The sequence below is a fragment of the Paralichthys olivaceus genome, chromosome 18, assembly GCF_024713975.1.
Source record: "Paralichthys olivaceus isolate ysfri-2021 chromosome 18, ASM2471397v2, whole genome shotgun sequence".
NCBI classification, from domain to species: domain Eukaryota; kingdom Metazoa; phylum Chordata; class Actinopteri; order Pleuronectiformes; family Paralichthyidae; genus Paralichthys; species Paralichthys olivaceus.
Window position 1 is genome coordinate 7,431,195 of NC_091110.1, and position 26,942 is coordinate 7,458,136.

The 26,942-nt window shown below is 42.3% G+C and overlaps 1 protein-coding gene across 12 annotated transcripts in view; it reads left to right on the forward strand.

The window, feature by feature from the left end:
* Positions 1 to 26,942, forward strand: part of garnl3 (GTPase activating Rap/RanGAP domain like 3) — a 59,802-nt gene that overhangs the window by 15,552 nt on the left and 17,308 nt on the right. For 7 of the 12 annotated variants that reach the window (XM_069513197.1, XM_069513198.1, XM_069513203.1 and 4 more), the window contains exons 3-16: positions 7,592 to 7,661; positions 18,202 to 18,276; positions 19,160 to 19,259; positions 20,767 to 20,885; positions 21,794 to 21,858; positions 22,521 to 22,584; positions 22,730 to 22,756; positions 23,184 to 23,259; positions 23,597 to 23,695; positions 23,827 to 23,930; positions 25,761 to 25,869; positions 26,044 to 26,089; positions 26,273 to 26,379; positions 26,456 to 26,571. In XM_069513197.1, coding sequence (XP_069369298.1) covers positions 7,592 to 7,661; positions 18,202 to 18,276; positions 19,160 to 19,259; positions 20,767 to 20,885; positions 21,794 to 21,858; positions 22,521 to 22,584; positions 22,730 to 22,756; positions 23,184 to 23,259; positions 23,597 to 23,695; positions 23,827 to 23,930; positions 25,761 to 25,869; positions 26,044 to 26,089; positions 26,273 to 26,379; positions 26,456 to 26,571 — 1,177 coding nt within the window. Of the gene's footprint in view, positions 1 to 313; positions 632 to 7,477; positions 7,513 to 7,591; positions 7,662 to 18,201; positions 18,277 to 19,159; positions 19,260 to 20,766; positions 20,886 to 21,793; positions 21,859 to 22,520; positions 22,585 to 22,729; positions 22,757 to 23,183; positions 23,260 to 23,596; positions 23,696 to 23,826; positions 23,931 to 25,760; positions 25,870 to 26,043; positions 26,090 to 26,272; positions 26,380 to 26,455; positions 26,572 to 26,942 lie in introns of those variants that run through there. The other 5 variants (XM_069513199.1, XM_069513201.1, XM_069513204.1 and 2 more) reach the window with 3 other exon arrangements.

Here is a 26,942-nt window from a genome sequence, read left to right on the forward strand (position 1 = left end):
CTGCATGGAAGTTGGACATATATTTGGCCCCTCTGTGTAAATTGTGGCCCCATGATAGCCCCAAAATATCCTAGATGCGCCACTGCTGCATCCTGACATCACTTAGAACTGTAGCTGTAGGAGGCTTCGCGTAATTGACGGTGATGTAACAGCAACTCAAAGAGGGGGATAAAAGACGATAAGACTCATCTGCTCTGAATGGTGCCTTTTGCTCTGCAGAGCCCCGAGCAACGAAAAAAACCCGCGGTGACGTGTGTGTGTGTGTGTGGTGGGGGGGTGATAGAGGAAGGGATATAGGAGGAGAGAGAGAGAGGGGGGAATCACTCAGTATACACACAGCTCCTATGGCAGAGCTCAGTTCCACCATCATGCTGTGGCTGTGACCAGTTGCGCGCAAGAGCCAGGAGGAGTCCGTGACGCGTCCGAGCAGCAGCCGCGGTTCGATCAGCTGTTGTCGGTGATGTACCTGCGCTCTTAGCCGGAGGAGGAACACACTGGAGGAGGGATAAACGGGGGAAAAGAGAAACAGACGCCGGGTTGTTGTTGTCGCCTTGTCCGCTGGACTGACATCGCATGGGGACATGAACAGTGTGGATCCAGCCTCTAACAAACTGTTGACTTTCTATCAGCGGTAAAAACAAACACACACGAAAACAACCCTGCTCTTACCTGTGTGTTCTTAATGCATGATGTCACATCTCATCTGTTGAATGCAAAGCTCTTCTGTCGTCGCTCTGTCATATCCCTGCAGCACTGGCATATTTTACGCATAGACAAAAAAAAGGGCTGCTAACACCTGCTCCGCTTTACGCAGCATTTAAAGTGCAGTTATTAACCTCCTGCAGTGGCTTTATGCTGTTTACAGTGTTTGTGTGTCATACTTGTGTGGATGTGCATCAAGTGCATGATGTATTGATCTTATGTTTCCATTTACTCCGGGATGGCTGGCAAACTGAGCCGCCACTGAATCCACAAGTCCTCAGTGTGGAAGTATTGACGCGCAGGCACAGACTCTGTCAGCCACAGCAGCTTTTTTAATGAAACCACAGCAACTGCTTTAGTTTTATTCAACTGTTCAAACTGAATCATCCCTGAGCTGAGCTGTCCTCTTCCTCTTCTTTTCCCGGGACATTACAGTACAGCCCATATGGAAAATCATGAGTTATTCATGACTTGCATTTCAGAGGTGCATGCAGCTCTGACAGCAGCAGAATATCGTGTATGTGGCAGAGCAAACGGCTTTAACTGTGCAGCCGAGTTCAGAATTGGTCCAAGGTTACTCTGCTGTTGCTCATTCCCAGCTTCTTTACTGTTGATTGATCTGAAAAATGCCACCACTGCAGCAGCTCTTTACCAGTTTTAACGCAGCACCGTGAGGCTCACTGGGCTGCAGTGACACTTGAACACAGTCAGTGCTGACTGTAGCTCAGGTGCATGTTTCCATTTTTTAAAGAGTCAAAGAAAAGAACAGGATGACGTTCATTAAATGCTCTTTTAAAATGTTGTCAATAAATGATTGTGACTTGTGGTGGGTCAGTGTTTACTGTGCATGCTGTGCACCGAGCAACACATGTAGCTGTAACTGCACCTGTGTTTATTACTCACAAGTTTTGGTGCATGCATCAGCAGAGTTTACATTGGATTGAAAATGGTTTGAATCCCGATTTAAAGAAACACGATGATGAAACAGTTTTCATCTGCATGATTTAACATCTGAAGCTCGCATGTCTGCAGTATAGGAGCTGCTGCAGAAAACATTCCACTGACATGTGAATTATTTAGACTGTCAGATGCGGCTGCCGGTTGTGGATGTGCTATATGTGTGAGGTGATTCTGTACTAGTTGATGGGCTTTTTATGCTTTTCAGCGTCACTCTCTGCAGTTCTTTTTGCTCTCCTTACGACACAGTCTCATAAAGAGCCACTTTATGGAATGATCTAAGAGTTTAAACTGATAAAAGGATTGGCTTTTTCTTTTCCTGAGCAGCATGAGGAGGTTTAGTATGATGGGCGGCAGTGTGATTTACTCTATATGTCACTTTTCAGTGGATATGGAGCCTTTCAGTGGCCACTGTCCATTGCCCTATGTGACTGAAACCACAATTTGTAACCTTTCCCATACTCCATCACTGAATATACATTTTACCTCTTTCTGTTTCAGAGCTATTTATCTTCGGTTCAAGCTTTCAAAGTCTTTTTTTTCTTTGGCTAACAGCCATTATGCTGCTGGAAAGTAAATATCTGAATTGTGCAGAGTTTGAGTTATTATTTCCAAACATCATGTGGCCATAGCTTTGAATGCAGGATAATAGTTTCAAGTGTGTTACATGTCACAAAAGGGCAGATCTGTTATTTTTGTTATCACAAGACTATAGTCTGCAGCCTTTCTAAAAGAAGAGTGCGGCTGTATTTAGGCACAGTGTTGTGCTAAATGTGGAAGTTACAGTTTATCCTATGGGAAACACAATTTAATGGCCAACTATAGCTGTTGGTATATTTAAGGATATAATGGATAACAATTCTTCATTAAAATGTCTGAAAATGACTAGTCCTATAATATCTATTCTGTTGACTTAACATTCTCCCAAATGTTCAACAACAACAATTTCAGTTTGAACAACAATGTTCAAACCAAAAGAAATCCTGTTATATTTGAGATAACGGGACGTTTCATTTTAGTCATCTTTTAATTGCTTCATATCAGCTTGACCTGAGACTTTTCCCGTCTCTGCTGCAACTATTTATTTATTGCCATTTGTTGTATAACGTGAATAAAAATTTAATACATTGCCTCTTCCATGAGGGTGGCATATTGGTGCAGTGTTAAGTACTGTTGCCTCACAGTCACAGCAAGGTTCCCAGGTCGGTTCCTGGTTTGGCCGGAATCCTTCTGTGTGGAGTTTGCATGTTCTAGTTTCCTCCCACAGTCCAAAAACCTGCAGATTGAGGTTAAACTAACTGGACAGTGCGAATGTGAGTGGTTGTTTCTCTCTGCATGTTGACCCTGTGATATGCTGGTGACCTGGCCATATTGTACCCCACCTCACGCTCAATGTCTGGGATTGACCCCAGCTCCCCCCACGACCCTCACAGGATAAACTTTATAGATAATGGATGGATGGACCGTCCTCATCAATGAACAAGATTTGTGCCACAGGTGTATTTTCATTGGCAGTAGTGGTGAAGACAACAACTTCCATGATCCCACGCTGCTTCATGATGTGAAGGTTTAGGTCAAACTAGGTCTTTAGTTACATTTGCTGTTTTAATTGGGAGGCGGCTGGATGAAGTTACATACTGTAAAAGTCTTGACTTGAGGGATGGATCAACCAACATCATGTCTTAAAAAAGAAAAAATGGCTATAAAATCTTATAATATCACTGCTCTCTGAGCAAAAAAACAACAACCTTGGAACAAACTCAGTAAAAACCTGACCGGTACAAGTTTTAGTTCTTGTTTTGGCTACAGTGTCACATTGATTATGATTTTATTAGTCTGCGTACATGCTGGAGTTGAAGTCAGAGCTCTGATGACAGGTACATGTTCCTCATCAGACTGCAGGCACTTTACTCCCTTGGCTCTTTCACTTCTTTAATGGGTGTTAGCAAAGCTTGAATGTTGCTCTTCCATGTGCAAAATACCTGGTCACATTGTTCTTATGCACATTTAAACATCAAACTCATGACACCTTTCCAGACGAGCTTCCCCTGGAGATGATGATGAAGTTGTTTTCTTTAGGAAGGTTCGCTGGGTGGTGCCACTTAATTATCCCCCTCCGACGTACAACCCCTCTCATCACCCCCTCTCTCAAAGCAAAGGTGAAGGGTAGGAGAGATAGCCACCTGAATGCTGAGAAGACAAAGTGGGATCGTATTAAGGTAGAATGCTGTGATGGAGTCCAGGTTGTGATGGGGCTTCAGCAGACCCCACCCCGATCACCAGAGCCAGCGAGCAGTGAGTAAGGGAGCAGTGATGGATACATCCTGCAGTACAGACACACTTTAAGATATGACCTTTAAGATTGAGTGCACATTATGTATAAACAGTCCCACTCTGCCTCCATCTCCTCCTCCCGCAGAGAGGCGGAGAGAGAGAAACCTGACTGGAGAGGGGAAGAGCTGGGGGGAGATAGGCGGGGAGTGGGGGGATGTGGTCCAGAGAGAAGGAGGAAGCATTCAGTTCATATACATCACTCAGACAACCATACAGACATTAGATACAAACAAATACACAAAATATATATAAAAAATATAAATATCAAATACCCCCCATGACTCTGTGTTGTTTTTTTAAATTCTTCTACGTATTTGGATGTTGGTTAAAAAGACGGACTGTTCCAGAATGCTTCTGAATTAAATTCATCGTAATCAAATTGTGTTGTGCTGTTAGAAACATTCACATTCACATGTGGCGGTATCTAGGTTTTGCACGGCATAAGCCTGATGTAGTAATGACACATAATCTGCCTCATGTCTTTATTCACATGCGTGGGAGATGCAGGTGTAGCAGTGACGGGGTCGTGCTGTGCGGTGAGAAGTGATGACTGAACCTCGCCTGCGACGCGTTAAGATTTAGGTGCATTTTGACATTTCTGCTCCTAATTTTCCCAAGTGAGCTCCAGCGCTTGTGGAGAAATAACCTTTGCATTTTGACAACATGTGTGAAGTGTCACTATGTAGCTTATCAACACCTGTAGATTTGTTTCATGCTCATTATTGTCAGTCGGATCCTTCTACTTGTATGGGGCGAGAATTTACTTTGGTGCACCGCACCTCTTGGCAATAATTTAGTAGATTAGAGTAGATTCAAATGCTACAAAAGGGCTGTGTTGCTGTGTGTGGATTCTTTCTAAAATAATATCCCAGCTTGTTCTTTCTGTTTCTTCTTCCTCTAAGATTTTAGACTCTTTACAGTGCTTTCTACTTAGATCAGGCTGGATCAATAGTAATGTGATCAGCATGGCTGAAGATAAGAAGTGATATATGGGTGGTTCAGTGGTACATTGTTAACGTCGACCAGTTCACTGTCACAACACTGAGCCTTGAGTCTCCAGAAAAGATCTTGTGGGGTCATTGTGCTGCAAACTGCTGTGCAACTGAAGTTTGAATTCATGTGAGTGTAGCTTGATCACTCACTGGCATGTATCATGGACCAGAATGAAAGTGCAGTTTCTGTTCAGCTGAGATCAAGTTTATATTTCACTTGCTTGTTTAGCTGGGGTATTTAAAGGAATACTTCTGATGTGCATATTTTCTCTTTGCCAAGAGTTGGATGAGAAGGTTGATGACACTCATGTCTGGGGTATAAATATGAAGCTACAGAGGGTAGTCTCTAGTGGAAACAGACAGGCTCTGTCTAAAGATAAAAATGTTTTTTCAAACGGGGCTTTGAGCTTGTAACATCCTCAAATCATAAACATTTATATTTCTGTTTCTGTGCTTTCTAGAAACTGTGCAGCATTTGAGCTTTGGTGGTGCAGGTAGACTCTTGAGCTGTGTCTCAATTCATGGGCTTCATTCTTCAGAGGATGCGGTCTACTCGGCCCACGAAGGAGGCGGTCTTTGTGGGCATGAAGTCGGAACCAAAATATTGATAATAGTCTGGTCTGGTGTTCTGTGATCGGCACTACCAGCTTGTCCCACCCTTATTACTGTTGCAGGGCAACAAAGCTGCTGTTGGACTCGTAAGTTTTAATGCCCCTGGTTTTCCAACATGTGTACTACTAGCTGTTCTGCTGAGTTGATGCGCCACCTCTCTGAGAAAGGGTTTGTCACCGAAACACAATGAATCCTCTGATAAGTTGGCCCGGGAAGGATCCACCCGTTGGACAGAGTTGCGCAGCTGAGATGCACTTGGTCTTCAAATGCAGACTCAGAAGGATGCAGCCCCTGAAATGATACACAGCTTTACCAGTAAATTCATTGCGGTTTCCAACCTGTTCTGGTCCTTATTCTAAGCTAAGCTAATTAACGCTTGACTGCAGCTAGTGTTGACAACCGTCCGTTTTGAATGACATCGATGAGGGAAACCCTCCTGCTCTGTTATCCCTCGGCCTGTCTCATGTCATGTTTCACTTCCCCAAACACAGAATGCTCATTGGTCGGGACCTGTTCGGTGAGTCAGGGCACACGTTATGACCAATGAGAAGCATGAGTGATAGTGTTGCTACGCTATGGCTCACAGCGGTGGGATATTTAAAAATGTCGAGCGGAGTCCGCCGGCTAAAAAAAATTAGAAGATTGCAGAAATACAGAAGAGAAAGGGAATTTGAGTTTCAGTGGTTGGGATCTGTGGGCGACCAGGCCAGCTGCACCATCTGTCAGTGTGTTTTTTCTATTTGTCACAGTGGAATTTGTGACATTAAACAACGTGCATCCGGAGAAAATCACAAGAGGAGTGAGAGGCTGCGGAGCACACAGGGAGCACCCTCAAAGTTCTTCGTCCCTCTGGCAGCTCCATATATATGTATATACAGTGTGTGTGTGTGTCCATTTAATGCATAGACAGAAGGTGCAGATCTTGTCCCATGACAACAAGATGATCAGATGCTGTTTTTCCAAAACTTTCAAACGTAACTTTTTATTATTGCTGCCAAGGAGGTTGTGTTTTCCCCACATCCGCCTTGTTGGTTGGTTGGTTGGTTTATTTCTAACCAGGATTATGCAAAAACTGCCAAAGGGAGGATGGGTCAGGTGCAGATTCAGATCAGGGGGACAGATCCAGGAATTTTTAAATGATTTGATTTATCATTGTGAGATATGGGTGTTTTTGACACTTTCAAAGATTTCCCTGATTAGTTGCAGTTTAATTGAATTTAAGGAGACTGTGGGGCCTTGGCGGATCAGTGCCATTCTAGTTATTAGAAATCGATTTGACTGAAAGCGATCTGTGTCTTTATTGTGAGCTTTTTGACAAGCAGCTCAGATAAATAACAACGCTAATAAAGTGTATTGTTGCAGAGATTTTTTTGTGCAAATGGCCTTTTATTCAGTCTGACACCATAGAGAAGTAAACTTTATGTAAGATTGTGTTCTTAATAGATCTACGCTGCAAGTGGCTTGTAGACACGTTGACAGTGATATTCATATTGAGTAAATAGCCTAAGACGACCGTAAAAATATTGTATTACGTTTTCAAACTTCTGCCTTTTGCATGTGTGCTACTTTCTTTTACATGTGTTAGTGATGGTACTCACTCTGTGTGTGCGTTTTACTACTCGACCAGCAGTCAGCTCTCCCAGCCAGTCTCCATCTATCACTCGGCCCTAATTCAATCAGGACCCACATCTCAATCAGAACTGGGTTGGCCGCCACTCCCAGCCAGTCATCGTGCCACTGCTGGCCCCGCCACGCCAACAGAGACACAGACGGGAGGAGGGGGAAGAAAGACAGAAAGAAAAAGAGAAGGGAAGGGCAGAGAGAAAGAACGTAGTATGAAGAAAGTGGTCATGAACGAGGAGAGAAAGTGAGATCAAGGGACGTGAGACAAGCAGATGCTGCGACTGCCCCTCATGTATGAGTGATGTCACAGTTAACGAATGTTTAAGTGGTGTGATGGAGGCCATGTGTGTGACCGTGTGTTTGTTTTGCAGCTCTGCCTCGGAGGACCTGGGCTGCAGGCGTGGAGACTTCAGCAGGAAACACTATGGGTCGGTAGAGCTGGTGAGTCCCACCCACAACGCACTCATCTGCTTGTTGCTCTCTTTGTGTCTCAGCGTCTCTGTCTGCTCATCCTCCTCCTCCTCGTGATCTCCCCCCCCTCCCCTCCTTGCTCTCACTCCCATTGCCTTACCATCTTCTCTGTTGGCGTGGGGGGTCAGCGGAGCGGGGGATGATAAGTCGTGACGTACTGGGTGTGGTCCAGAGATGTGCTTTTGCCAGAGTGGATCACAGCAGGTGCTCGTTCAGCGTCTTCGCTCATTTGCACAAAGTTTATTTGTTGCTGATGGGAAGCTGCTGCACAGTGTGTGTCTTTGTGGTTGGTTACAAAGCTGTTGAGTCATTGTTGGTTCGAGGGAGTGTGTATGAGTGTGTGTCGCTCCTCTGAGTCTGTACATCCTGATAGCCCAGAGGAACAGGAAGTCCTAGAGTTTTGCGCTGCGATCGGACTTCCTACCAGAGACATATTATTGGTTTGTCCATGAGTGCTGCTCGCTGCTTGTCCGACAGATTAGTGTTGAGGAGAAACCACATGCTGCCTATCAGCACTAGCAGACTGACACCACACACTGTACTGCTCTGTGTGTGGGGGGGTGTAAGATAGAAAAAAAAAAGAAATAGCAGTATCCAAACATTGTGGAGGGTGTGAGCCAGGATGAGATCAGGGCTGCTCCTCTTTTGCACTTCACATGCTGTTATGACTCATGTATGTATTCATGAGTCATGTAATGGATGGAAACGTGATGATAACAGGTGTAATCATCCCAGGTTTGATGCTGGTTTGCATTTTCTTCCCATGTCTATGTGGGTTATCATCAGGTACTCTGGCTCCAGCCTCCCACAGTCCAAATATTGGGTTTAGGTTAATTGAAGACTCTAAATTGTTCATAGGTGTTAATGGTTGTTTGTTTCTCTATATTAACCCTTTGATATGTTGGGACTGACTCTAGCTTCCCACGCCACTCCCCCCCGCCTCCCCCCCACAAAGGATAAGATGTATAGATGATGGATTGATGGATATGAAATAAAGTAATTGAAAACACATAACATATAGTTACTTCAGGCAAGCAGTATTTGTGTGTTGTATCTTTGTTGACAAGTTTGACTCCAGATCGTTTTTTAATGTAATAAATCAAGTGGGAGATACTGATTTAAAGAAGGGTCTTCTCAATAACAGAGAACGTTATCTGTGACTCATCCTGTCTGTTTGTTTTGTATTTGGCATCATAGAAGCCACAGTAGACAATAAGAGCAGGTACCTCCACAGACACAAATATGATTCACTCTTGTCCACACAGACATAAGGTGCTTTCAGACATCCAGTGAATTCCGCAGTTCCTCCGTATCTTCTGCAGAGGAGGTGTCTCTGCAGACTTTCTCCGTCTGGCCTCCTGGTATAATGTCCGTTGAAATCCAGAAGTTGATGTGTGAACGCAGCAGGGGGATCCCCTGCTGGAATCACTGCAAGCGTGTTTGATGACACTTCTAAAGCGAGACATGGGCAAAAATGAAAAAAAACCAAAAAGAAAACAAATATCTCCTGCTGTAAAAGATGTGTCAAACACGTAGAGGATGCCGACAGATGTGTCAAGAGAGTTTGTGGTGATAAGTGAAAATCACGTTATCTCTGCAGCCGAGGTAATACGTCACTTCCTGTCTCTGTCTGCTGCACCCGGCTGCTCCACCTCCCGCCTGAACATTGCAGAGGATTTGTTGCCGTTGTGAACGTGTCTGTGGAGACCTCTGTGTTGTGCTTGTGAGACAGAAAAAAACTATGTAAACTCTGTTGCCAAAACCAATGACAGGCAGAAATTTTAATTTGATGGCACAAGAGAAAAGTCAGAGGATGAAAGTTGTAATGATTCGTTCTCTTCAGAATGTTTTTACTAAATCTCATCACAACCCACCAAAAATGTGGTCAACTTATTTCCATAACTTGTATGAAGAAAGATACATCATGGATGCACAATAGGAAAAGCCACAAAGTCGACAAAGTCATTAGCCTACATCGAAACATCTGTATTTCCTAAGGTATAAAAGCTATGTAAAGTTTAAAAAAATGTATAGATAGACATCCATTAGTTCAAATTACCTCCTGATTCCTATGCTTGTTACATGTAAAAGTAAAAAACAAAGTAGGAAGTAGAATTCACTAAATACACAAAGGAGTAAGAAAATCAATAGACTGCTGCTGCACACACACACACACACACACACACACACATTGGCCATCAGCCCATATTAAATGCCCAAGTCACTGCAGTCAACACATGTGAGGTTCCCACGTACGTCAGCTCACACTCACAGACTCACACTCACAGACTCACACTCACAGACTCACACTCAAATACACACAAATCCAGCATGACGGCCTCTGTGCTCACAGGTAGAGACAAACAACACAAACAACACAAACACACAGGCATCTCCCGCCCTGTTTTGTCTTCTTGATTCAGTCACACCTCCGCGGTCCCCTTTCCGCGGCCTAATTGTGCATTGCGCACTAGAGCTGAAGCCGACAGCAATTAAACCCATTTAATCCTGACACAGCAGCTCAGAGAGAGTGGTGGTGTTTTCCCAATGAATTGAATTGTCTTTACACAAGGCGCAGAGATGAAGGCGGTGACGAATAGGAGGAGAAGTGGGCGCCGACTGTGTCTGAAGCTGTGTGCTGTTCCACACAGGAAAATAAAGGCATGTTTATTCTGTCACTGTGTGTGTACGTGTGTGGTGCACTGTACCATTTTAAGCACAGACCCTCCAGAGAGAAGACATTTTTGGAAAAGTTAGGACAGTTTGGATGTTTGAGGGTTTAGACGTTTTTTAGGGTTCGAGATACAATCAGGTTGCATTTATTTTTGATAGTTAGGGTAAGGGGCGGGCAAATGCAGTATCCTTTGTGTGTGTGTGTTCTTGTGCATCTGTCTCAGCTCTGTGTCGCATTGCATGTCGCAGTTTACAGCAATAACTGCAACTGAGACTGGTGTGTGTGTGTGTGTGTGTGTGTGTGTGTGTGTGTTGAGAGGTTCTAGCTGTCAGTCCTGCACAGTGACTGGTGAGCAGACGGCTCCTCTCCCACCTGCTTACCAGTGTTACTGTCACTGCCTCGGAGGCTTTTCACTGCACTGTCACACTGACTTTATTCCCACTCTCAGCGTGGGTGCGTCTCCTTCTGCGTGTCGCCGCCCGTTTGTGTTTGTTGACATTAAAGTGAGACTGTGTAACTTTTGCTGAACAGCGGGCGACGTGGCCACATGTGGTTATTACAAGATAACGGCAAACTGCGTTTCTTTTTCGTGAGGAAAAAACTATTCACATTTTGTTTTTGTCATACATCTGTGCTATGTTAGCCTGTGAACTGTCTCTGTAATTTCTGCTACACAGCAACAACATGTAACCAAGCTAATATTGGCCACTTATGTGTTTTATTGGTTGAAATTTTCTTTTTGGCTCAAGCTAGCAGATGTATTCACAAGATGGTTTGTTTGAGGGTCCGTAAACGCACCTGGTAGGAAGTTATCAGAGGACATTTAGGCTTAAAATACAGTGTGATGACACCGTTTCAAGTTGAATTTGAATGTCGGGGCTTGCAGACACTTGGATGAACCCACACGAGCAGTAATGAGGCACATTATGTTTTTTCTGTTGTTTTATTACTTCTGAAGTATAAGTCGCTGGTTTGAATTGTGTTTGGATTCGGCTACTACAATGTTTACCCCTGAAACTCCAAAAGTGTTTTGTTGTCTCAAAGTGATAGTGAACTATCCCTTTAAACCATTTATTTTTCTGGTTTGATTATAATTTCTCTCTTTATCGGTTTTCAGAAATACAAAGACTGAGTCAGACATGTTCACAAGACAAGGAACATTTCCAGTACATTGCAAGAGGCAGGACATGAGCTCGCATGAGAACTTTGGCCTCTGTCTGCCAGATTCACATTATAGAAACATCGCTCACTCACTTGGAAAAGTTCATGGAAATGTCCGGAGCAACTGAATCTGACTTTTGCGTTTTTTCGAACACAGCCCCTCTGGAAAAACTGTGCATGTCTGAAATGTTAATCACATTTTCTGTCTAGTTAAGACATATCTGTGCCATCATCTTCCCTTTTAAACTTTAACTGCACTTCCAAAAGAATGGTAATGCATTTGGAATTCTTGAAAATAAATGTGCATCCTTGAAAGTATAGCGGAATAAAAGTTCTGTGCCATTTCTGATTATAACCACTGTCACATATAACCTCAAAGAAGGCTGTGTGAGAGCATCACTCACTTCTTTAAAAGTCATTTAACACCTCAAAGTGTTTGGTTACTCATCCAAACATCCCATAAGATTAAACTCTCTCCCTCTATCTCTCTCTGTCTCTTAAGTCTGTCCCTCCTGCTCGTCTCTAACTAATCGTCTTTCGCAGCAGCTGTTGCTCTGCTGCTGTGCTGTGGGATCCCAGGCTTCACTGCAGCATTCGAGGGCTCTCATATCTGCTGCACCCCTATCAGAGTGACTCCTGGGTGGGTGGGTCGGTGGGTGGCCCAATGGCTTTGGTCCTATTCATTAGTTTAGTCATCACTAGTGTTGCTGTGGCATCAATGGACAGATATCGATGTGGTGCTGTTGTTAGCGTGGCTGGATTGGTTCTAGCCGCAGGCAACGTTGATGCTAATCCGGGTGCAGTCGATGGCTGCTTGGCAAACAGCCACATTGCTGACGATTGTCTCTGATTTACATTCTCATCTCTGATTCTCCTCTTCACAGGTAGCAGGTTGTTATTTCATGTCTGCAACAATACATCATGCGTTATACATATACGTTGTGCAGACATTAGTTTGTTTGATTCCAGTATCACGGGTCATAACGAAACTAATCACATATTTTTATAATTGATCTAAATGGTTACACTGCATCCAAGAAGACTCAATTCATTATGTTTATAAAAGATGAGTCCGATCACATTCTTTCTTTTTCTTTTTCTTCTCAAGTTCTACAAAAAATCCAAAACCAACATTGTACTACTAAGAACAGCCCATGTTCCTTGGTTTGGATCTTTTCATGGGATTTTCTGAGGATAAGAAAAATACAGAGCTTCATCAGATGTATCTGTTAAACCTAGAATACAGTTTAGATTCATGATTGACACCATGCAAAGAGACTCCTATGGAATAAATCATCTACCCATGAATAAACCATCATCATATAAACATATGTCATTTTGGGGGAAAAAACAGTCAGTCATTAAATGTATTCAGTTGACTTCTTTCTTTAAATGCAGCCACTGTTTTTATTCCGGACTCTGACCCACTTAGACATCGATTTCCATAAATCGCTTGAAATCCTTGTTTTATTTTATCAGCACAAACACTTTTAAATAACAACACTATTGTAGATATGATCAGTTATAGCTAGTGGATAAGGTAAAATTCATTTTCTTACAGTATAGTTCACATAACTGGCTGAAAGCTTGATTTTAATGTGACACAAAGTCTCACACTGTTTGATTCAACCATCCAAACACTTATAACTCAAACTACAGCTTAATGCACATTATCACAGCGTGTACAGAAAGTCTGACAACCTCTCTGCTCCCCTTTCAAAATGTTCTTTAATGATATCCTCACTGATACCTAGCTGAGAAACATGGAACTCTCCCAGGTTATGTTACAACCTCTATACTGCAGATTTATGTTATGACTGAGAAATCACGTTTTATGTGTCATTTCGGTAGACAGGTCTAAATACTGCAGCGCCCACATTAGCCTCAGCAAACACAGGCTTAGAAAAGAGTCACAGTTGTTGCACATTCAAATGCTTTGCAGTTGTGAACAAACAACGATGACCATATTTGCTGAACTCCTGCCAAATTGATCCAAAATCCAAAAGTGAATTACAGTAATTAAATCTGCAGAATGTGTTATCAGTTGCAGTCTCCTTCAGTTTTCACCCACTGTTAGAAGAATTGGAAGCTTTGCACTTGTATGTTTCTTGCTGAAAAGTTTCTCGAGAGTTCAACTCTAAAATTGTGATTCCCTTGAGCTTGTTCCTTAAAAATAAATGTTTGTTGATCTTTCATCCTGATTTAGCTGTGATGGTTTCATACCGATCCAAGCTGTAAAACTGAGTCACACAATATACTCTATGGAAAATTTTATGAGATATTTAATTTTTATTTCTGAGTGATCCCCCCCCCCCACACACACACACACACACACACACACACACGCACCCCACACCCACATCCCTCTTGCTACTACTTCCCCCCCACCCTCTGCCACTTCCTCTCCTGCTCCGCCGCCCACGCCTCTGTGATCTCTGCCTTCCTGGAGGATCGTGAGTGTGCATTAACAGGCCCACTGATGAGATCAATTATCTATCAGCATTCACAAAACGATTGATTTAATACCCCAACACACACACACACACACACACACAGAAAAACACACACTCACACACACATCTCTCTCTGCACTGCAGCGCTCCTTTGTCCTGTGGGCCTTGGGGAAATCGGACGCTCTCTGAGTACGCGGTGAGCCTGATTGTGTTTGTGAAATGTTCAAGTCGTGCCCTAAAGTGGGAGCTGTTTAAGTGTGCGTTGTAGGAGTGTGTGCGTGTGTTCCGTCTATAAAGCTAACCCCTCGTCCCATGGGCTTACGCAATGTGGAGGCGGCTATTATTCTTTTATCATTGGGCTTTTTGTTGTCATTACATTGCTCTTTGACTTCTCTCCCAGTTGGCCTCATCCGTCTTCCCCCCTCTATATACATTTGATGCCCCTTCTCTTTTTTTTCCTCTGCCCCATCCCTCCACTTCTCTTCCCCGACGGCTGTGAGACGTTTTATGGGTTGTTTGTTAAAGTGTAGAAGCATAACCGGCTCCCCCTTCTCCCCTGTTTCCTCTCTTCTGCCTCCCCTGCAGGCCCACAGGGAATCGCTGGGAGTGCAGCTTTTCCATCTTTGCGCCTCTTCTGTTGCATGATTTAGAGGCAGTGGCTGTGTGATGCATGCATGTGTGCGACACACACACACACGTACATTCACACACACACACACACACACACACACACACCAACACACACAGACTCCCCAGGGCACTTAATCTCTCCACCTCTCCCCCTCTCCCCCTCCTCTCCTTTTTCATTTTTTTCACCCAAAAACAGCAGCAAGCTTATTCACAGACAGCAGCAAACACTTAACTAAATATGCACCGAATGTCATCTTTTTCTCACATGCTCACACGCTAAGGAGGCGGTGCATTGCTCTGTTTGAACACTGCATTGGTTTCCCCTCCATTATCCTGCGATAGGACAGTTAATGTTGCAGGAGGCAGGAGAGAGATGCAGGGAGATGGAGGCCTATAGCTCCAGCGTTCACTTTTCATTTTCTGCATGCACACGCTCTGATCTTGACAGAACAGCAGCGTTTGTTCACATGTAAACACATGCAAATACAAGTCCTTACCACCACATGGGGAAACATGCAGAAAATATATTAGTTTTTCGGAGGCGTTAATATGCATATGAAAGGGGTGAAGGCAGTATTTTTTACTGCACAGAGACCCTGTCGTTTATCAGAGGCTCCCACCTGCAGTAAACACACGTGGCTCCCAACCTCTGGATTATTGTATTATCTCTATATACGGTGTGGGGAGAAAATGCCGCTCGTGTTTCCATGTGCTCATATCAGGGCTGGAATGTCTCATTCATGGGAATATACTTACAAAATTGAATTTTTTTATGACAGGATTGTTAAATAGCATGACTAAATTAGACTATTCAAATCACACAGATTTTCAAATAAAGACATTTGTAGAAGTCGTTTTTGGAAATGAACATTTTTCATATTTTTGAAATTTCACTGACCAAGCAAGTGATCAGTTACTTAGGGAACTAGTAAGTAACTGTGACGAAAACAAAAAATGCTTAAAGAGCAAACATGTAGATATTAAGAGTGATGATGTGTGATTATAATATGAAGAATTATATGCTGTTTAATTGAACTAAGAAACAAAGATCTTTGTGCCTATTTGGGATCTATCTTTTTTTCACCACTGGATCTATTATGCAGTAGAAATGCATATCAGCTTTAGTTTGAACAATAAAATGAGTGTGATGGTTATAAATGATTTGAGAAGAAAGTCTTTTATTCTCACTTACCCACAGGAATGTTTTGAATGGACTTTTCTCTCTCTCTCTCTCTCTCTCTCTCTCTCTCTTTCCATGATAAGAGCTCTCTCATCACTCTCTCATCATCACACCGTCTGACGTGATCTAATGAGCTGTTGAAGTAGGCCACGCACCCACTCTCCAAACTGATAAACACTGTGCTGTGTGTAGTCAGCCATTCACAAAATGAGTTTAGCTACTGTACTACCTCACTTTAACCATGTCAGAAGTTATATCTGGGATATTGACAACGTGTCCTGGTTTTGATCATATTATCATTTTTTTTAACATTTATATGTAATAATTCATAGATCTTGATTTTAAAAATCTGAAATATTAAGGGAATTGTTGTTTATGAGTGTGGCTTAATATAATTTTAGGAGACTGTTGGGCCTTGGCAGAAGTGTGTGCCCTATTGAGTGCCATTGTAGTTTCAGTAATTTTTAAGATACAATTATTTTTTCTGTTTTATTTGAATGTAATGTGTTTTGACAGTTATTCAGACAAAACAAGATATGAAGACGTTACCTGGGACCATGACAACATTATATTTTATGGACTAAATGATCAGTAGAAAATAATTAGAGGGTTAATTGATAATGGGACTATAGATGACTAAGTTTCATTATCTGTCAGAGGTCAGCTCCACTATCAGGCGCCGCTTTTCATGTTCAGTCCTCATCTACCAGGAATTTCCTTTTCTGTCTCCTCCAGACTATTTCTGTCCATCTGTGTGACAGTGTGTGCAGGGATAGAGCCACGCTACAGCCTCTTTTTTAAATTTACATGTCAACAAAACAGCGACCTCCATCTGTGAGGCGAGCAAAATAAAGCACAATTAAGTCAACACGGTCAAAGAGCAGAGGGCAGCGAATGAGAAAAAAAGGCAGAGAAGACAGAGATCAACAAGGGAGGGGAGACTTTGTTTTGTTGCCTGGCAACACAACATCAGTCACTGTGTTGGGGTTGAAAAGGAAATGAGGATGTGAATAGTAATAGTATTGTTCATTAGAATGAGAAGAAGAATTGAAATCACTCGGAGTCAGATGATGGCAGCAACACTGACCAAACACTTGACTCATGAAATTGGGTCGAGAAATCAAAATGTAACATGTTATATTTAACTTTATTTATATAATTTATACAGACAATAGTTTTACATCATATATATATATATATATACCACAAAACACAATTGCCTGAACCCATGACTAAAATAAGAAAAAAATACTATTTTACCTGTGGGAAAAAATGTAGATGCCTCTCCCAGGAAGGAAAGAAGTGCAATAGATGTTGGCTGTAGCAGAGCATGTCAACAAAATATTTACAACATTGATGAGAAAAGACGTTAGTGTCTAACATATAAAATAAGGAGCTGTGTCAATGTTTAAAGTACTTATATGAAAGAAAATGTCTGACAGAGATGAAAAGGGAGCATGGAAGGCAGAGCAGTGATGACAAATACTATGAAAGAAGTATATCCAGTAATAGTAGCCTAGTTGGAATCATAATCCACCATCAGATGCCACCACGATCTCTGAGCTGTGATCCTGGATTACCTAAATGATACAGTTTAACAGGGAAATCTCAAGATCTCTGCATTATCCCCTGAAAAATTTACAAAAAGTGAACAATAAATCCACATCTGCAATTCAATGGCTTCTTTCCAAGCCAAGGCCCCATCGCTCCACCAAAGTTGATGGAAATCACTGTGGAATTTTTTGCGTAACTCTGCTAACAAATAAACCAACAGACTCAGGAGAAACCTTCCTTGGTTGAGGTTATTATTGTTTTATAGGGAACACTATGGACACAGAGTAATGTATAGAGTGTTGTGGAGCCCACAAATGGAAATAGCTGGCACTCAGTTCTCATCAAACTCTCAGCATGGAAGCCAATAAGAGAAGCCTTTCTTTAAGTTGTATGTTTTTCCACAGTATACATTCTGTTCTCCACCCCTGCCTCCTGTGTTTCCCTTACATCACAACTGGAACCATTTCACTCTGGTAATGCCTCCTCTCCAGTAGAAGAAAGAGGTGAGTCAGCAGGAGACAGAAAATTGGAGCGATAAGTAGAGGGTGGCAGATAAAAAGAACATGAAAAAGGCGTCTTTCGAGCTGAGGAGGTTGGACGAATCATCACAGACTTAATTATTGTTGATTAAAGAAGAAGGCAAGACGTTGATAATCCACAAAGGGGAAGGGTGCTTGTGTTTGTGGAGAGGACTCAGGCCACTGTTGTCACGTCGAGGTGATGTGTCTGCCATGGTTCCTCTTCTGCCCGTGATGACAGCCATCTGTAATGTATTTATGACCTGCTTATTACAGACATGATCTGTCTCGATTTTAAACATGTCTCTGTCTGTGTGTGTCTCTCTGTCTCTCCTCTCAGCTGATTTCCAGTGACGCAGATGGGGCTATTCAGAGGGCAGGACGCTTCAGGGTGGAGAATGGCTCATCAGATGAGGTACACAATTTAGTATAATACACTTTTGTGCACACATGCCCAACCCATTCACTTAGCCCAGTAACTGATGAGCAGCCCCGATTTATGCAGATAATGATGCATGAGCTTTTTTGTTCCATTATTTAAAATTGATTTAACAAATTCAAGTGTAAATTGGATTTGGTAAATTGATTTAATTTTATAGACAAAAAACTAAAAATTATGACAATTGTGTTTTTTTCTTATCGTACAAACGGAATTTAATCTGTAGGAAGGTATTCAGCTACATTACTCATAAAGTGAGGTAATATTATTACAAGTGATACTTGAGTAACTGAACCTAGGAGTCACTGATGGTAATGTTAGATTATGTAAGATTAAAAAAACACAAACAGACAAGCAAGACGAATAGTTTTGAGACTAAAAGATTTTCCACCAACAACATCTGCTGCATCATCGTCCTAACACTGGAGACTGACAACATTTAACAGCTTTGTGACAACATGGCCGACAGCCAGCTTCCTGCCTTATGTCCTTAAAAGTCATGTTGAATACCGGCCTCCTGCTAACATCATGCTTACCAAGCTCCGTGTCATGTTCTCAGTTCAGTTTCCAGAACTTCTTGTTCTTTTTGTAAATATGTTTCATGTTTATTGCAGCCCTGCATCTTAATGTGATCCCATCCCATGCCTTTGTCTTGCATAACTGCAGTTTCTAGGATGGCTGATTAACAAAAGGTTATTTTACAAAAATACAGCTTGTAAAAAGTCAGACCATAGCTCGGTGTGTCTGTGCTCTGTGTGTCTGCTTCCCTTCTCTGTATCGTGATCAGTACCGCTGCATTGTGCGACTGACTGACCATCCTGATGACAACATTGTGTGTGTCTGTGTTTGTGTTTGTCAGACTTCGGACTACACTCCAGGAACCTGGAGGAGAACTGATGTCCATCTGGAGAATCCAGAGTACCACACCAGATGGTTCTTCAAATACTTCCTGGGAAAAGGTCAGTCCTGCTCCACAGTGCTCTGTTTAAAATGCACATGCTCACACACAGCGTCAGTGTGAGATAGAGGGAGAAATTTAGGGGCTGAGGTCGAGCGGGAGCGTGTAAGCCACCCATCAGATGCTGCAGAAATACAACATCAGCTGAATGCATTCCCCCGGTCCACTCCTTATCTCATGAGGTCAGCCTCGTCCTCATGCCGCATCGCTCTTCATTCAAGGCCAATACTTGTTAGTATCCAGTCATATCCTCACTGAGAGTCTCAAATACACTCTAATCCCACGCGCCACCAAGGGAGGACGCCCGTGGAGGACACACAGCCTCAACACAGGTAGCAAAGGCTTGCCTCTAACAGATAACGCATTTAAGGTCTGACTGTGAGCTTCTGAAACCAGCAGGAGCCATTAAGAGAAGCCAGATATCATTAAAAACATAGAAATGCTCATTCCCTCATTTCACTGCTGTCATTAACACCTTGCCTGGTGTCAGACTTGCAGAGAAGGTGGTGCAGCAAGTTGCGCAACAAAAAAATGACTGTCCATGTTTCCCTGCTATGACTCAAATCAGGAAGCAGACAGGCAGGGATAAAGGACAGAAGCTGAGATCCATGCAGATAATTGTGAGCTGACAAGAGAAAGAAAAGAAATGCCCCTTTAGCTGGGGTCATGTTGTGATCATGCTGTAAGGCACGGGCAGTTTACAATGAGCTGTGTCTCCAGAAATTTGGCTCAACCTGTTGGACTGCGGCTGAGCCATCTGTGTCTCGCAGCCTGAGCAGAGCCGACTGCAACGCACGACACAACACGTTGTGAACTCGAGGCCAGTTTTTCTAACACGAGAATATCTGTCTGATTAAGCATCCAATGCAATGGATGGATGACTGGAAATCTTCACAGCCACATAATGCAATAATTTGACATTGGAATGATTAGGCTAAGAACTATAGTGACACTCATGTGAACCTTGCAAAGTCATTCCTTTCCTGCAGCATAAAAAAGAGCTAATGGCGAATAAACAGAGCTGGACACCAAATGGAGAAAAGAAAGTGAGATTGTGTAATTAAGGGAACATTGGAGGAAAAGAAAGAATTACACAAAGGAAGAGGAGTAAGGAAGGCAGACGTCCTGCGTCTAATTGGGTTGGCGGGTCTGTTCAGGCATTGTTTCGTACGACGTAACCCTGTCAACCAAAGAGGCAGAAGCATGAATGTGTGAATCTGCTGTGGTGTCGTCAGGCAATCTTTCTTTGTGCCAGTGTCACATGCACACACAGAGAGAACTGGATGTTGGGGGATGAATGAAAGGGAAGACAGAAAATAAAGAAAGAGTGGGAAGGATGACAAAAGAGAAAGACAGCAAGGGGATGAAAGGTAGAGATAAATACCTGGGAGGATATAAATTTGTCATTTAGAGAAAACATGAACATCCAGAAATCATCTACATGTTAAATATCCAGTGTATATTTGTAATTTTGCATAATAATATGATATTATTTCTTTCTCCTTCAGTCCACCAGAACTATGTGGGTACAGATGCAGAGAAAAATCCCTTCTATCTGTCAGTCGTCCTCTCAGACCAGAACAACCAGCGGGTTCCTCAGTACAGAGCCATCCTCTGGAGAAAGATGGTGAGTGATTCACAGAACGTGATATTTCATTTCTAAATGAAATAATGGATGATTGTACCTATCTGTACCTCAAACTGTTATTTTAATGACACAATCCCCCCCAACGCACACACACACACAGAAAATACACCAATACCTTGTGATGTCACACATCAATATTCCTCACATTTACCTAATGTCTGACAAGTAAAGTAAAAGTACCATATGAAATTCAGTATACGTTATTACTTTACACGACTCCCTCTCAGGGTCTTCCCGTATCAGAACGGCAGGTACTGAAACTTTTTTTCTCGGGGCACAGATTAATCTTGAATGTTAGCATCTTCAGTCACAGCGTAGGTGGTATTTTTTCTGTGATCTAAATATAAGAAGGCGCAAAATTGCATCTTGAGGGACTATGCTACTCCAATTTGAGTCACTGTGTGTGTAGGTGTGTTTGTGAGGGAGGTACATGTGCATTGTTGTGTGTTGGTAGTGTGGTGACTCAGCTTCGTAGCTCGGATCTAATTTTGGTCACCAGACTCATCTGGAACCTGATTAGGGTGCTGCACCTCCGCTGCCTGATCACATTGATTTGTCTTGTTTCTGTCAGACTCGAACCGGTACAGGATGTTGTTGTTGTTGAACAGAACAACTTTGTTAGACTTGAACTTCTCTGATTTCATTTGTTTGGCTAATTGAAAAATACGTTGTGTGCTCTGAATATCCCTCAGGGTATTATCCAGGTCGCATGATATTGTTTTTATATTGCAATGAGAATCTGCTGCAGAACCTTTAACATCCCACTTTGACAGCCTCACAAGTCTGTTTTGAGACACGTCTTGATCGAGTTACTCCTCAAAGAAAAGGCAGTTGAAGCCCTCAGTGCAAACAGTTCATAATCCCCGATCTATGTCATCCTATGTCAGGGGACTCTGAAGATCAGCCTCCCGTACAGCCCGACCAAAACACTATCGGTCAAGTCCATCCTCAGGTGAGAAGTGCAGCCTGGAGCTCCACAATGACACACTTCACTCTTTACAATATATAAGACTTAATCTTGTTTGTTATATGATGATGGCACTAATACATTAATATTTGTATGGAGTGTTGTTACATTTGATTTCTATAAAAGCCCAATCACAGCCCCTTCTCATAAAGGAGTTTTTTTCTGTTTTCTGCAGAAACCCACAAACAGCATGCACATATTTACTGTTAATAATGTTATTAGGTGTTTATTTTCAGTATATTTTAACAGGTGTGTGCATTTATTATTTTCAATGAAGTAGCATCATTAGGGTGCAAGTGTAAAACCTTGCATTTGAGTATCTTCTAACTTTTAATAGATAAGAACTATCTCACATATGTATGTTTCTGGTCAGTCAGATCTACAACAATAGTTTGACTATGACAGGATGAAATAAGATGCATGAAACAGGAGAGTGGAGATTATACATCCTGAGGCAGAGCAGCGTTACTGGTCAAGCTCTGAATGAGTACAAGCAGGATGTGAAATCCCCTGTGTCAGGTGTCATCTTCCTGTGAGCCCCTTTGGGCTATTGCTCTGCCATTAATCCCTAAACACCCGCTATCTTTTTTCATCACTACTTACCTCTCTCCTCCTCCTCTTCCTCCTCCCTCTGTCCTTATTCCCAGTGCGATGAACATGGACAGGTTTGAGAAAGGCCCCAGGGAGATCCTCAACCCTGAGATCCAGAAGGTGAGAGCATCAACCTGCTCTTGGTGAAATGTTAACACTGCTCAGCAGCACCTAAACTATGTAGTAACCTCAGGCTGTGTCATCTCTACCTGCAGTGCTAGTCAGTGGAAATTATGATAATAATTATAATGTCTTCTTTCTTCAGGATCTGCTGGTGTTGGAGGAACAGGAGGTATGGAATGACACTGAGTGAATGGGTTAGGCTGAATGTTGTTGGGTTTTTAAGTATCATTTTCATTTATTGGGGTGGGAAACTACTTCTTTTGTCAGGTTTTCTTTTGTGTAGGTTCCCAGTCATCTTCACACGCCTACATATCATAACAGATACCCACATTGTTGTGTCTTTATCTGGGAAAAGAATGTTGTCTTAGATTTGCAGGAACTACAGTTTTACTTTCTAATATTACACATATCTTTACTATGGCACCAATGTAATTGCACAACAAATATATTAAAGTCTGTCTTTATGTCTTTAATGTTTTAGATCTATCTTTAGCCTAATTTCTAGAGAAATGCTAGTCATATGCACCTCTGTTTGTGAAAAGAAATTAATAAATTGTTCATTACTTTATTTTCTCAACCAATCAACATTTTTTTAGGGTTCTGTCAACTTCAAATTTGGTGTCCTGTATGCCAAAGACGGACAGCTCACAGATGACGAGATGTTTAGCAACGGTAACTCTCCTCATACTTTGACATTTTGGGAAATGTTTTTTTTGTCTTTCTTGCCAAGAGTTACTGTAGATAAGAGATTAATACCAGTCTTGCATACCCATGTCCAATATGAAGCTACAGCAAGCAGAGAAAAACACTAGCGTGGCTGCTAGCTCCAACTGAATATTGAATAAACAGACAAGAGTGTTATCAATGTTTTAAATCTTCTCAATCTTCTCCAAGTCAGAAAAACCCCCAAAATAAATGCCTTTTCAAAATGGCTAAATATCACTTCATAATAAAAACAGCAACACAACAGAAGATATCTGCTCCGTCAAAATCCCCATGTGTGTTTCAGAGACTGGGAGCGAGAGCTTTGATAAGTTTCTCAATCTGCTGGGTGACAACATTACGCTGCAGGGATGGGCAGGATACCGCGGAGGGCTCGACACCAAGAGTGAGTGAGCGCACATCTGCTGAATCACAAGAATAAACGTCTTCAGTTCAAAATATTTTTTGTTTTAAAAAGGTTATTTGAATATGCCAACGTTTACTCTTTGTCATCGTCTTGTTTCCTTGTCCCTGCAGATGACACTACAGGAATTAAGTCCATCTACACAGTGTATCAGGGCCATGAGCTAATGTTCCATGTGTCCACCATGTTACCCTACTCCAAAGAGAACAAACAGCAGGTTGGTGGCTGTGGAGCTGTGCTATTTTGTCCATTGGCACATTTATTGTTTTAATTCTTTATTTTCATTTCAGTCTTTGTTAAGTTGGTTTTCATTGACATCATTCACATGAAATCTTGTAAATACATTCATGATCCCCAGGAGGTGTGTTCTCATGGCTTGGTGATCCCTTACTTTTCTCAACTATTACATATTATTCGTTGGGTTAGGGTTAGTGCTGGCTCTTTTTTTTGAGGAATTGTTTAAACTTTAGATGCATCGGTCACTGGCAGGAAATCTTGTGCAATGTCAGTCAATGTATTCGCTTTAGGGAGAAAAGAGAAGAAAGGACGAAAGATCATTGCTGTACTGCAGAGCTCCGTTCTGCAATGTCAATATTATTGAGTATGATTTAAAAGGCCTGGTGCTCACCAGATCTGACAAATGGTAAGTGATAAGTGGATTTCTCCCTAAGATATAAAAAGACATTCTGGCTGTCAATAATACAGAACAGTCTGTGCTTCTAAGGCATTTAAAGTGTGGCTGCTGGTCTGTCGCTTGTCTACCATCCACCTGAGTGACAAGAACTGCAGGCCTATGAAAGAAGATGACTGTAGTTCACGCCTGGCTGTCTCTGCAGTATCAATTCAGTTTAAGTTGTGGAGTTCTACTGTTAATGGCATCCAGCACAATTCAAAACATCTGAATGTAAAGAACAGTTTCTATAGTCATACCAGATTAAGCTAAGTGTCTAAAAAACAGCTCACAGTATCTAAAAAGGAAAGGGTTCAACCTCTGGGAATCATGAATATGTCTTTCAAAATGTTTGATGACATTGCAAAACCAAAGGTCGCACAGATCTCAAAATTTGTTTGGATTCAGCCATTGGGGACCGTGAATATCCATGTTACATAACATGACAACCAGAATGGCTGTTGTTGAGATGTATTTCACATTATCATTGAGTACAAAAAATTAACAGACAAGACAAAGGAAAAAAAATGAATATATTAATATGTCATTGATGGAGGGGGGGCGTGTGTGGCAAAGAAAATATAATAAAATAGCAAAAACAAACCAGTGAGACAGGATTTACAAAGATGTGCTTGATGTTGCTGTTGGGACATGGACCAAACTAAAGCATCAAAATACACATCAGATACATTTCTGCCATTTTAGGTAGTTCTAAACCAGCCTGATGTTTATTGACAGCTGAGACTGACTCATGATTGGTCAAGCACATGCATCAGCATCGACACAATGGCTCCATCCTCCAATCTCTGCTGCACACTGTGGCTCTAAATGCAAGATGGCAGCGTGCGTATCCGAGATATTTTAGGTTTATATCTGGATAGTGGGAGGAAGTGTAGACCGACATCCATCTTTATTTACAGTCCATGGTTTCAGCCACTGATTTGTTCCACTTATCAACCCAATTATCAGTCGGAGCTGGGGCAGTGGTGTTACAAACAGTTTATGGAGGTAGTTATGATATTTAAAAGCCACTTTGCACCGCTGATTGTCACAATTTGCATAAAACATTTTCTTGAAGCGATAACTTACAGCAATTTACAGTTTCCAATGGTATCATTATAAGTGAAAGACGTTCTGTATAACTCCAGCACTTGATTCATCAGGTGGGGAAAAACATGATTGTGCTAATTGGTTCCCTTTAACAACTTTATTAGGTGAAAATATATGACTGTTTTGTTTAAGGTTTGTTCCTTTGCCCCTGTCTGATTACAACATCAGTAAATCCACGTACACAGACAATCCCTGTCACATGAATCACAGAGTACCGAGGTTGTGTTGCTTTTGGTGTCCTCATCTTTGCTCTGTCCTCTCTGGCAGGTGGAAAGAAAGAGGCACATTGGAAACGACATTGTCACCATAGTATTCCAGGAAGGGGATGACGCATCGTCAACCTTCAAACCATCGATGATCCGATCGCACTTCACCCGTATCCTTCACGCAGACAACGGCTGTCAGAGAAATGAAGTGGTGACCATCAGCGTGAGCTAAGAGGGACTTTAGCTAATGAACAGAAACCACGTCAGCCCTGTCACTCTGATGACATATGTGACTGCTGCTGCGTCTCCTATATGATCAATGTTTCCTTTACTTCTTCCTCCAGATATTTTTGCATTAGTTAGGTATAATAGCCAGAATGACAGTTACAGGTGAGTTGCTTTGTTTCATTCATTGTGGTATTTCATCCAGACTTCTTTTCACTGTCGTGACCTAAAAAGGTCTTTAATTCTGCCCCCTAATTCATTTTGATAGTTTTTCTTGATTAAAAATTATACTTAACTGTACTCTACCATACTTAGGGATTCGCTATGACCGTACTGTCTCCATCACAGGTTGAAGATTTTCTCAGAGGAGAGCGTTCCACTGTTTGGACCCCCTCTCCCATCTCCTCCTGTATTTACTGATCACCAAGAATTCAGGGACTTTTTATTAGTCAAATGTAAGAAAACGGCATCACAACCTGATCAATGAATCAGCATCTTTTTTTGAAACTAATCCTTCTTCATCTCTGGCAGTAATCAATGGAGAGAAAGCCACACTGGAGACGCCAACGTTTGCCCAGAAGCGTCAGCGGACCCTCGATATGTTGATCCGCTCGCTCTACCAAGACCTCATGCCTGACCTGCACAAGGTACACCTTTGTCCCTGCCCTCCACGTCAGTTATTGTTCATTCTCGTATGTATGTACTTTTTTTCTAAAGTGTACGTACACTAGCGCACACTGCAGTTCTCCTCCATCTCCAACTTGTCACTTCGCTTACTGGCAACGACTGTAGCCACTGCTGAGCTGCGTTCTGCTGTATTCCACTGCAGCCCTCTGCATACTGCACCATTCCGACTGGATACTACTGCAATGCTGACTTTCTCATCAGGGCTCTCCCTCCTCACGTCAGCCTTGTTCTTACTTATCTTGTTTTTCCCTCCTTTCACTGTTGCTGCTCCTAACACAACTCAATTCTCACTGCGGTTCACTCCTGATGTTTTTACCCCCTGCCAGGGTCA